Source organism: Lissotriton helveticus, chromosome 8 (assembly GCF_964261635.1).
Source record: "Lissotriton helveticus chromosome 8, aLisHel1.1, whole genome shotgun sequence".
In the NCBI taxonomy this organism is placed as follows: Eukaryota; Metazoa; Chordata; class Amphibia; order Caudata; family Salamandridae; genus Lissotriton; species Lissotriton helveticus.
This window is the reverse complement of record NC_136069.1, coordinates 1,595,235,306-1,595,247,148: the sequence shown is the minus strand read 5'-3', so window position 1 is coordinate 1,595,247,148 and position 11,843 is coordinate 1,595,235,306. Positions and strand designations below refer to the sequence as shown.

Sequence of the window (11,843 nt, the reverse complement as noted above, 5' to 3'; positions counted from 1 at the left end):
GCTGACCCTCTTGTTGTAGAACTTCTATTTGATTTGCATTGTACATTTTCTGTCTCTTTGAATTTTTTTTGTGGTTGGTGTCTTTATGAATTCGGTGCAATATCCCTTTTATCACGTTTAGCAATCACTTGTCCGATGTTGTAGAAAAGGTATAAGGTCATTCGGTCTCCTACTGATGATGACAAGGTGAGAGTCCTTTGGAAGCAGAAGTCGGACATGTGTAGGTGTTCCAATGAATAATGTAACAACTACACATGTCCAACTTCTGCTTTTTTACTCCACCTCTGAAATTATGTGTGGGCTGGTAAGGTGGTGGATAAAGTTCTCCAGAAGGCTGTCTCTGGGACTGTGTTGCATAACAGCATTCCTTGACCTGTCCTCTCTGCTGAGACTCTTTTCAAGGTTCTTCTTTCCTGTAATGATCCTATTACATTACTAATTTCATTGGCTTTCTTAATTTTATCTAGGTCTACTTCTGGACCAAATAGGTGATTTTCAGTGAAGAGCATGTTAAATATATTGTCCCTTACCTCTGCTTTAAAGCCTGAAATGGGCAGCTCTCTGGGTCTACATAAAACTGTACCTGTTGTCATCTGTTAGCTGTATCTGTTGAATCTAAAGCAGATTTAAAGGGAGTGTGGTAAATAGTTTTTTCTTCCTTCCCTAGTGATTTTGGCCTCTTATGATACTCTTCATGTAGGTGTTTCATCAAGCTGTTGCCGTCCTCCCACTACCGACGTGCATACCTATTCAATAGTACATTTGAATTTGCTATGCACCACTGCTCTCTCCATTTCCTACCCTGTCTGGGGGAGTTTTGAGTAGTTGGCCCCTGCTCCCTCGTCCTTGCAGTAGTCACTAAAATCTAATCTGGTTTCACATAGGTCTTACATTACTTAGTATCCTGAGAAGGGGATTTGTATTTTTTTCTCTTTAAGCAGTGTAATAATCAAACCAGCTGCTGCCCATTCTTCTGGAGAGTGGTAGGTTGATATTAATTTCTTCTTTGAAGAAGACGCAAGCAAGAAACATTACGTTTATTCTTCTCACCTCTATTTGGACTCCAGAAGTGTTGACTGCTCTTTTAATCAACCCATGACAAAAGGCAATCTGATTGGGCGAGTATGGCTTTGTGGGGTATCTACCCAATCTGCCATATTTCTCCAACTCTTGAATGAGGTATCTGGGTCAAATAACTTGACATCCTGCTCTGTGTATTGTCTATCATACCAGTATCTTCCTGTTCCTGCATTTCCTCTGGTATGACTAGAGACCTACTATTTTCATTGTTTTAATTGCTTCTGTTTTATCTCTTGGCCTTTTGATTCCTAAATGTATAGGTAATATCTAGCAATGGATTATTTTTCTGACATTTTCTTCGTCGTGAAGCTGCAGATCTGTGTTGTGCGCTCTTTCTTTTCAGCCTGGAGAACCTCAGAGCAGTTTGCCTGCTCCTCCGCTTTCGAGGCATCATGTTGATCTTTCAAATAAGAGGATCTCTTTCTCACCTTTCAAACTTGAACGTCCTGAAAAGTTGAGTCGATACCTTTTAGCAATTCTTTTCTGATGACCTCTTCTTTTGCCCACAAGGATGGGATTTATCAAACCCATGCAGGGGCTCTCTTTATGCAATCTTTCATTTTTTTTTTGTTTTTTAGCAGAAGCTTCAACGGTTTAAAAGTAGACCTGAATGCCTTTTTTTCTTACTCTGGATGTCACTGCAAACATAAGGTCTATTGTCTTTTGTAAGTCCTATGAGGAATTGATTGTTTTGCCTCAAAATTATGAGTGGAAACTTCTTCAATATAAGAATCTACATGTTTCTCTCCCCAACAATTCTTACTGAAATATTTTCTCCAAGCACGTCAAAAACCCCTTTAAAAACCGGAATCCTCAATCCCCCATTGCTCGTCATCTCATGAACCGATACCCACTTGATACCTCAATGTAATTTCAATGTTTTTGTTCAACTTTGTCCTCCTTCGACTTTCTCTCGACACACCTCTGATCCCACGGCAGAAAAAAATATGGCAAGTTAGGGTTGCATAGTATGGCTTTATGAAAGACATTGTAGTGATTCCGTCCAAATTCATGCTCAGGAGCAAAATGTTGTTATATAAAAAATAAAAAAAATAGAAACAGTTCCTTGGCTTATTGCAAGATGGTGGAATAATGCACAGGATATTTATCTAGCAGAGATTCATGCTACATAAGGAAGGAGTGCTTGTGAATGGGAAAAATAGGAACAGCTAGTGCTTTCCTCTGGGCCAGTCCCCCAATTTCTGCACTATTGATAGGTAAGTTAAGACAAAGCAGAGGAGATGTGGAGAGGCCAGTGAACACAGACTAAAACTCAGTAGCTGAGCTGGCCTAATTGCCCTCTAATCTGAGGCTTAGGTGGCACAGGATGGAAGATGAGGCCAAGAATATCTGTAGACTCAATGAGCCCAAATGGTCTCACCTCATGACAGCAGTGACCCAAGCACCGCAAAAAACATACGATTTGGCATAAGTGACAAAGTCTGACCCACACAACCTAAAATTCTGACAGACTATTTAACCACATTAAGGGCACTCACATTTTAAGAAGGCATAATCAGTGGTGCCCCTTTTGTGGCCTACAGTGTCATTTCAGTGATGTTTTTCAGTATAGACTAAATAAAGGGTATTTAACCGGTAATAAGCAATCATTGCATGAGTTTTGATGGAAACTGAGCTGATAACCACCATGATAGCAGAAATTACCCAATGGGTAATATATTTCAATTGACACATGCAGTAGTAATTTTGTGTTGCTTAGTTTCATAGTTGGTATGATTAACACCTTGGGTGCTACTGATATTTCTCCTCCTGCGCTGAACTTTGAATTTTCCCATTGTTTGTGACAAGGTCAACTCGTCATAAGCACAGCGCAGGTAACACCCATGACGAGCTGACCTTGTCACAAGCATCGAAGCGGTTAAAGGAACTTGGAAAGACATCAAATTGTGTAGAAAATGCATATTAGAAGATTGTGCCTTCTATATTTACACCTGGCCTTTTTTTCAGGGTTATTCCCAAACATTTTGCCTTCCTCTTGTATTTTTTCTGACCTGTTTTGGTTGGCTTTACCACAGCTATTCAGTGCTAAAGTGCATGTGCTCTTTCCTTTAAACATTGTATGATTGGTCTACACCAGTTTGGCACATTTAATTTACCTGCAAGTTCCTTGTATAGTGCTATCCCATACACCCAAGGCCTGTGAATTAAATGCTACTAATGGGCCGGCAGCGCTGCTTGCGCCACCCACAGAAGCAGCCTTTTAAACCCTGTCTCAGTCCTTTGCAGGGCCTACGTGCGCAGTTTACTGCCACATGGAATTGGCATTTGAAGTTACTGGTCAATTCTGAAAATCCCCTTTTACCACATATAGGTCACCAATAAGATAGGCCCTAGGTTGCCCTATGAGCAGGGTGCTGTATAGGTAAAAGGTAGGACATGTGCTTTTATTGTGTGGCATGTCCTGATAGTGGCAAACAGCCTATTTGGTTTCTCACTGCTGTGAGGCCTGCTGCTTTCATAGGTTTGCATTGGAAATTCTCTGATCTATTTTTTGGTGGTAATTTCTGGTCTGAAAGGAGTAGCTTTGCCATGTTTGGGAAAAGTGGTGATAAATCCTGCTTATTGGTGTAAGTGGATTTTTTATTACTATTGTAGAAATGCCACTTTTAGAAAGTGGGAATTCCAGTGTGCTTATGACTCTTTGTGCTTTTGACTCTTTGTGCTTTGCAGCCGGACTCCAATCCACATCTAGGGTACAGTGACAGCTGGGCTTTGCGCATACTTTCCAGACAGCCATCACAAAGGAAGGGTTGGGTGTAACAGTGTTGCATCTGCATTCACCTGCATACTGAATGGTCTTCCAGGGCTGGGAGAGAGGGAGGGAGGTGGGCCACACTTACATTTGTGAAGGCTGCGCACTGCCCTTATACAAAGGGCTTGTTTACCCCCTACTGATTCCTGGAGCCAGAGCCAGGATTGAATGGGGGTATTGTTGTAGGGGTTATTTTGAAGTTACCTCCACATCAAAGACATTTTGAGAATAAGTACAGGGGCTCAGACCCCATGATTTTAGACACTGCGTGGGACTTGTAACCAATCACTGCTGGCTCTACAGACTCCACCATGCCAGAAGAAACCGCCATTGGACTCCTTTGTCCATTGTACGGACCTGTGGCCTGTTGGGTTGCAAGAAGGACTGCCTGCCTACCGACAGGGACTCTGTGTGCTGGCTTGCTGCCTACATTCCTGCTTTGGTGCCTACAGTGTGCTACAGAGGCTTTTCTCCCCTCACCCTGTTCTTGGAAGGGTTCAGGAGGACTCCTTGCACTTGCCTAGCACACGGAAGTGCTCCATATGGTGATCAGATTTTGTCCCCAAGATGCCGGTGAAGAGCGCTTCATTTTGGCCTTAAAGAGGAAGCACGTGGTGAGCGATATATTCTGGGATAGTGAGACTTCCGCCACGCGCTGAAATGGCATTTGATTCCTGGTAAGGTGCTGGGTGGAGGCGGGAGCTTCTGACCCAAAAAACGCTGGAAGATGCTTGCAAGTTAGTGCGCTCACCTTAGCCAAGAAAAAAGCCACGCGTGCTGGATGCCGCTGCCCTGTAGCCACCAAGGAGAAAGCAGCAGGCCTGGTTCAGCAGCGTTGTTGGTGCTGCGGGCAGAAGAAAGGCTACGGGATCAGCAATGGGAAGCTGCTCAGTACATTCACGAGCAGCTGCCTTGTTCAGTTTGCACGTGGGGAACCCGGCGAGGTCTTCCTGCTAAAAGCTACAGTTTGTGCCCCCCTTCCTCACCTGGAAGGTCATACCCTTTGGGGCTATTTGTCGCTTGTCACAAAATGGGGGGAGACCTCGGAGGCCCCCACCTTCATTAATTCAGGGAATAAAAAAAAATGACAGTTTCCTTGGTCATAGGCACGCAGGTGCTCCTGCGAACTACGTGTTACATCAATAAGCCATCTGTTCTTTTGCAACCAGGCTCACAAGCATTACCACTGTAACCCAGCTATTAGGAGTGCAGGGTTTCTGGCCTATATGGTGTTACTGTTGCTGATGCGTTTAAGGTAATAACTAGTACTGTTAGTTTACTGTGAGAAAACACATGAATCACCAGGTATCACTAACAGCTGCATTTTATACCGATTGATGTCGTTTTTGCCTTGCAGCGTCAGGACAACTAGTATTATTTCCAGGAGTTGCATTTTTTTGTGCAGTGATGGTGTTTATGTGAAGTGTGCAACATATAAGTCTTTATCTTATTGTTCTAACTATGATGTTATGGAAATTGCCTGGTTGTCAAAGTGATCATTGGTTCCTGTTGTTTTGGTCTATATTTATACACAATACAGATATGCATTTTTATATACTACTGCATAAAGTCTCTTTTGCGTCAATGATGTGTGTGTGCTTTATGCAATCGCTTTACACATTGCCTCTGGGATGAGCCTGACTGCTCGATCAAAGCTACCAAGGGGGTGAGCCGGGGTTATCTTGGGTGTGTGACTCCTTTACCCTTACTAGAGTGGTGGGTTCTGCTTGGTTTAGGTGCATACCCTAGCCAACCAGAAACCCCATTTGTAACAATACCTTTGTGTATCTACATTAGGCACACTATTTCAATGAAGCATGCCGCTGCTGAAGGGGCACTGCAGTTCATAGCTGTGGACAACAAGTCTCGTGTAAGTGCATCAAAACCAGGAAAAAATTAAAAGACAAAGTATTGATGAATATATTTATATACTGTGACAGAAAACAATCCAACCATTCGAAATGTAAAAAATAGGTGTGTTAGAAAGTACAAACTTTCTGACAATTTCGATTCTCACATACACACGCTAGTCACAATTATTGGTGGTGCTCGGTTAAAAAACAAAATAAACAATAATAACAATAATCTGTTTCCAAGCCATAATATTTCTTTGACCGTTTACGGGTAAACTGCAGGTGCAAAGGTATGGTCCTTACCAGGAGCTGAAATGTTAATCCACTTGATAAAATATAAATTCTTGGAAACTAATCTAAGGCAGGAGTTCCAAATAGCAACCCTTGGGGTCAACAAGGAACATTAACAAAAATCGCTTCTGAAGTAAAGGTTCAAGGTATTAAGCTAAATAGACTGGGCGTGTTGGTGTTCCTTTTGTCTTTCTTAACCGTGCTAGGCCAACGCCAGTAGGCAGTCCTTAAAGTCCAGAGGGTCAAATCCCTGGTTTTAAAAGAACTCTCACATTTTTAACCAGAACAAAATATTTCAGTTTACATCCCTCCAGAATGATTACTAAAGTTAGTGATTTTAAGATAATTAGAACACGTTATAGGAATACCATCAATCTATCCTCTGACAACGATGAACAAAGGGATTTGTTTTAGAATGGTTTCAACTTTTTAAACACAATAAAGAAGTGATGGTTGTACCTAGAAACCCATATTCGAGAGATTCAACAAGTGCTTAATAGATCATATTCCCATAAAAGCCTTGTGAAGTTTTTTTTTCTTTTTTTAGCACCTCTTTGTTCAGAGTGGAGAAATCCAGATCCAGTTAACAAGAGACATAATGTGGGCTGCAGACTTATTACCACCGGTGCCACTTCAAGTTCTTGTTACGTGTAGAAGATTCAGTGGTACACTTTTCATTCACAAAATAAATACATATTTTACAATTATAGGTGAGTTTGTGTGTTTGATTAGGGGGGGGGGGGGGGGAGTACACTGAACTAGTTCTTTTTAGACCATAACGTTGGAGAGTTCTCTATTAAATATGTGATTTGCCAGAAAAGAAAGTCAAACCATTCTATCAAAGCAGTATAAGCCTCTTTAAACATCTAAATCAGCCTAAGCCCTGGATTTGAAGCATGCTGGAGGTACCATGTGAAAGCAACCTGTACAAGCGGACCGTTGTCTTTTGACTTTCACATTCCAAAAATTGGAACGGGAAGCACCTGGTAGGTGCTGGTAGATGTGACTCAGTAGGTACTTGGCAATGAGTGGTTGCCTATTTGATTAGTAGTAAATTCTGATATCTGTACATATTCCCTAGTGGCAAGATGCCATTGTAGAAAGACTGAGCGAGAAACGGGGAAGGAAAAAAAAAAAAGATAGTGAGAGAGAAAGAGCGAAAAAGCAACAAGATCTCATGGGATCCCAAACTGTACAACCAAGTCTTCTTTTGCATCCACACGAATCTGTGACAGTGCGCTAAAGGCATAAGCAGCAATCTTTGACACCTGAAAGAGAAAACAACAAGGGAGTCAATAAAGGAGGATTGTGCTCACCAGCATACTTTGATGAAAGCTTAGCTCCCAAACACCATCTACAAACAATAGCAAACTGTATTGCAGTGCACACAACAGCAGAAGTGAAATTTAAGGAGCACACTCTGCAAAAACAACCAGTCTGTGAAAACAGTATACTATATGAAAGCGTGTTGGAATTTAGAAAGTATTAAGGCGAAGATTTTGAGAAATAAACTGCTCAAATGTGAACATATGCATTTTTCGGAAAAACAGATTGTTCTTTGACACACACACAAAGTTAGATTTTAAGGAGTTATGCACACTATAGAAGCCTGCAACCAAGCACATCCCATTGCAAAAACACAAACATGTCAATCCACAAAGCAAAATTACCTGCTTGCAACCTCCAAATGCTGGGGGTTGGGGGTGGTTGCTAATTGAGAATGATTTCAATCCCTATCAAACTTGGTCATTGATTTGGATAATACCACAATGATTTACTCTTCAATAGAGCATTGAACCCGGTTCATGCTCCAGACAACACTGTTAAACAGCCTTAAGAAGCATTTTCTGGCCCTGTTGTTTGATGGCTCAAAATTACCAAGTGGAGAATGGAATAGAACCAGGGGAAGTAAGAAGAAGGAGCTACACCTGTTCATGTGGACTGATGCTGAACAATGCTTCCAAGATTGTAGGCTTTCCACAACAGCAATGGTCAAACACAAGACAGACCATACACCAGTAATTTCTCATTTTTTGGTAACCATTTTATTATTTTTCTTTGTTTACAATACACGTTTATCACATGTTATCATTCAACATAGATTACATGTGTAGCTCCAAGAAATATAAGTACATGCTAGCTCAGATGCAAGCTGCTTGTCAGATGTGGGCTGCGGGTATTGTGGTGTGACTTATTTTGCCCAAAATGGGGTGGGGATGGTGGTCCCGTAGTATGTTTTGGACTATGCACCAATATGGTTTCAGGGTGGGGCAGTTCCAGAATATGTGCTGAAATGTTGCATTGGGGGCCTTATAGTGTGGGCTTAAAAACTGTTTCGGGATAGTATCTCTGGAGACGTGCTGGTGTTAGGTATGCGCAATGTAGGATGAAGAATTTAATGTTTTTGAACCGTGAGTTACTGGAGACTTTCTTTGGGTACTCCAGAGCCTGCTCCCATTCTTTGTTGTGTAGTGGCCGCTTGAACTCCTCCTTCCACTTGTTTCTCAGTGGATTCATGATGTGGCCGTAAGTTAGTGTATGGCTTTGTATAGTCAAGTAATTAAGTGGCGTCAGGGGCCCATGTGCAGCCCTGTGTGAAGAACTGGGTGTGTCGCCAGCTCTCTCTTGGATAGGTCCCAAAGTTTGCGGCAGTCGGAGAGGATGTGTCTGTGAAGGAGAAATGGCTCTCATGGGAGACCACTTTCCTCTGCCAGACGAGCAAATGGGAGAAGTTGGCCATCCGCAAACAGGGACTCCATCTCGAGGAGCGAGTGGTCTGTCCAGGTCTGCATAGTTTGGGCTGTGTAGTATTCTCTACCCCGGTGTAGACAGGCCAGAGGTAGCAGGGGAGTGTAGAGTGGAGCCCCTTGAGACATACAATGGATCCATACATACACATGCAGGCTATTGTTACCTGTATAGGGTCTGTCGAGGTGGGGCGAATCCCTGGTAGAAATAAGCAGCGAAGTGCTGGTATCGGCAGAGGTCCGGCTCTTGAGCTAGTTTCCTCCAGATGGAGCACAGCTATCCAGAAGACTAGCCGCTGGAGTTCTGCCACCAGGATGGAGCCCCTATTCCCCCTTGGTCGATTGGTAGCTGGATCTTTGTGAGGGCTGTTCTTTGGCAGCCCTTAACCCATATGAGGGAGCTGAGCAGGGAATCTAGTTCCCAGAAAAAAGGAGCTGGGAGGAATGATCGGTATGTTGGCAAAATGGTACAGGAGCAGAGGTACTATAATCATCTTCGCTAAGGCTATTCTACCATCTGGGGCCAGGGATAGGGTCTTCCAAAAATCCAACAAGGCCCCTATGCCTGTCAGTGCCTTATAGTGGTTGCCTTCATATAGGTCGGCTGGGGTGTGATAGAGTGTTTATAAATTAGCGTGGAGCCTGAGAGCTCCAATGGAGTTTGGCGTCTCCTACGTGTACCTCCCGTGAGGGGGCGGGGGGGTCTGGACTCAAGGGATTTACGGTGTATTTTTTTCAGTTTACTTATAACCCAGCTGCGGCCGCGACGTCTGAGAGTGGCCCGCAGAGGGTCCCGGTTCATTGTAATATCCCGCACACAGAGCAGCAGGTTATCTGCGTATAGGGACACGCTGTGGATGGTGCCTACCAATGGGATTCCCCCGCGCCCTTCCCCTCTCGGCGTAGACGGATTGCCGGGGGCTCCTTTGCCAAGCCAAAAGCAGGGGGGAGAGCAGGCACCCCTGTCTTGTACCACGTTTCACTTGGAAAGATGCCAAGATGTAACGGCCCAGGAGTATTTGGAATGTGTGGTTTGTATACAGTAGATTTGTGTATGCTAATAGTTTGGGGCCCACTCATCTGTTGGAGGACTGAGAAAAGATACGGCCGGGTATCAAAGGCCCTCTCCAGGTCCAGGAACAGGCACACGGCGTAGGGGAAGTGGCCCTGCACTGGATCCTGAACATGGAACAGTCTGCGGATATTTCCGGTAGTGTTCCTACCCGGCTCAAATCTGCACTGGTCTGGATGCATTAGTGCTGGAAGACCTGGGCGAAACGGTCCGCCAGGATCTTACAGTCTACAGATAGCAGTGTAATTGGCTGATAATGAGGTCAGTAGTGTCAGGTCTTGTTCTGGTTTTAAGAATGATATCAAGAGGGATTCGTGCAGCGAGCCTGGGAAACAGCCCCCACTCCAGTGCCGCCCTGTACATTTCCTCAAACCGAGGTGCCAGTAGTGTAGAGTATGTGCGATAATATTCAAGGGGCAGGCCGTGTAGGCTCAGGGCCTTGCCACGCGCCATAGCTTGAATTGTGTGTTTCACTTCTGCGGATGTGATTACTGTGTCTAGGGAGGATCTTTCAGCTGCAGGGATTTGGGGATGGCCAAGGGGACAAGGAATGGGTCTACCAACCCCATGCAATCCTGCCAGGGGGTCCCATACATCCTAGCATAATAGTCGTAGAAGAGCTGCAGAATGTTTACCTGTGAGTGGGCCAGGACCCCTGCAGGGCTGAGTATCTCTGTAAAGTGCCGGATGGCTATGTCCTGGCGAACCAACCAGGCCAATAGTGCTACAGCCTGGTCCTCCTCCTGGTGTATTTTTGCGGAAATCACCTTAAAAGTTGCATCTTCTTAGATCTGCTAATGCTCTTGCATAACACGTCTTTGCCTCTGAGACTTCAGCTGGTGACGCCTTTCCAGCATCCATGGCTTTGGTCAGGGCCGCCAGCCTGCCCTCTGTCGCCAGTAATTGGCGATTTAATGTCAGGCAGACCCATGCTATCTGTCTAATACATGCCCGTCTAATGATCACTTTGAAGGTATCCCATCCTGGAGGACGCCGTATGGGCGTTTGCTGTATAATAGCTTTGAATACGGTTTTCCTGGTCATGGTATAACACTGGGTCTTCGAGGCAATCTCGTGGTAATCTCTATGTGGGGACTGGAGGTAGAGGGGGTTGCCACCTGAGGGCAAGAGATGCGCATCATGGTCAGACAGGACCCTGCCCAGATAATCCACATGTTGGGTCATGGGTATAATTGTTGGCGTGCACAGAAAGCGATCAAGGCACACTCGTAGATTGGGGGGGGATGGAGTGGAAGGAATAGCGCTTAGTAGTCAGGTATTGATTTATCCATGCATCTATGGATGACCAATGTTTTACCCAGGACAGATATCGTTCCATTTGTGCGTGAGCTAACGTGTGGGGGGCGGGGTGGAGGGTGGGATATGTCCAAGGAGATGTCTAATACACAATTATAGTCTCTCCCTAGGATCCAGGGCAATGTTGAGAATTGAGCCAGGAAACATGACAGAGTCCCAAAATCTACCCTGCCCCATGTTTGGTGCAAGCTACCTATTAGTACGGGTTGGCCATCCAGGAGCCCCTCCAAGGGCGTGTACCTTCCTTCTGTGTCCACCACCCTGCGGGTTTCCTGAAATGCGACCCCGGGTCGGAGCCATCTCATCGACCCCGGGTCGGAGCCATCTCATCGACCCCGGGTCGGAGCCATCTCATCGACCTTAAACCCTCGCGCGTAAACAGAGTACTTGGTAGCACAAAAAGTGCATGGCCTGCGCAGTCGTTCTAGTTCTGCCTTTGTGAGGTGTAATTCCTGTAGCAGGGCTACCTGTGCTTGTTGGCGCTTGATATAAGAATAGAGGGCATAGTGTTTACTCGCTGTGTGCATTCCCCGGATATGGAGGGTGATGAAACTAATGTCTGTTACTGGGGTCATGATGGGATGCGGAGGATGAGCGGTGAGGGATGGTCGAGGAGTCCTCATGCGGACCCTGACCCTGCCCTGTGTGTAGCCAATCATGAATAGTTGCAATGTCGACCCACTTAGGGAGTCTGACTATGGTATGGGGAA

General features: G+C 44.8%; 1 protein-coding gene across 1 annotated transcript in view; it reads right to left on the bottom strand.

Moving 5' to 3' along the window:
- Nucleotides 1-5,762: 5,762 nt before the first annotated feature.
- The window catches only part of LAMTOR1 (late endosomal/lysosomal adaptor, MAPK and MTOR activator 1), a 102,549-nt gene continuing 96,468 nt past the window's right edge, over nt 5,763-11,843 (bottom strand). Inside the window, exon 5 of the mRNA XM_078658628.1 lies at nt 5,763-7,265. Coding sequence (XP_078514754.1) covers nt 7,173-7,265 — 93 coding nt within the window. The 3' untranslated portion in view covers nt 5,763-7,172. The remainder of the gene's footprint in view (nt 7,266-11,843) is intronic.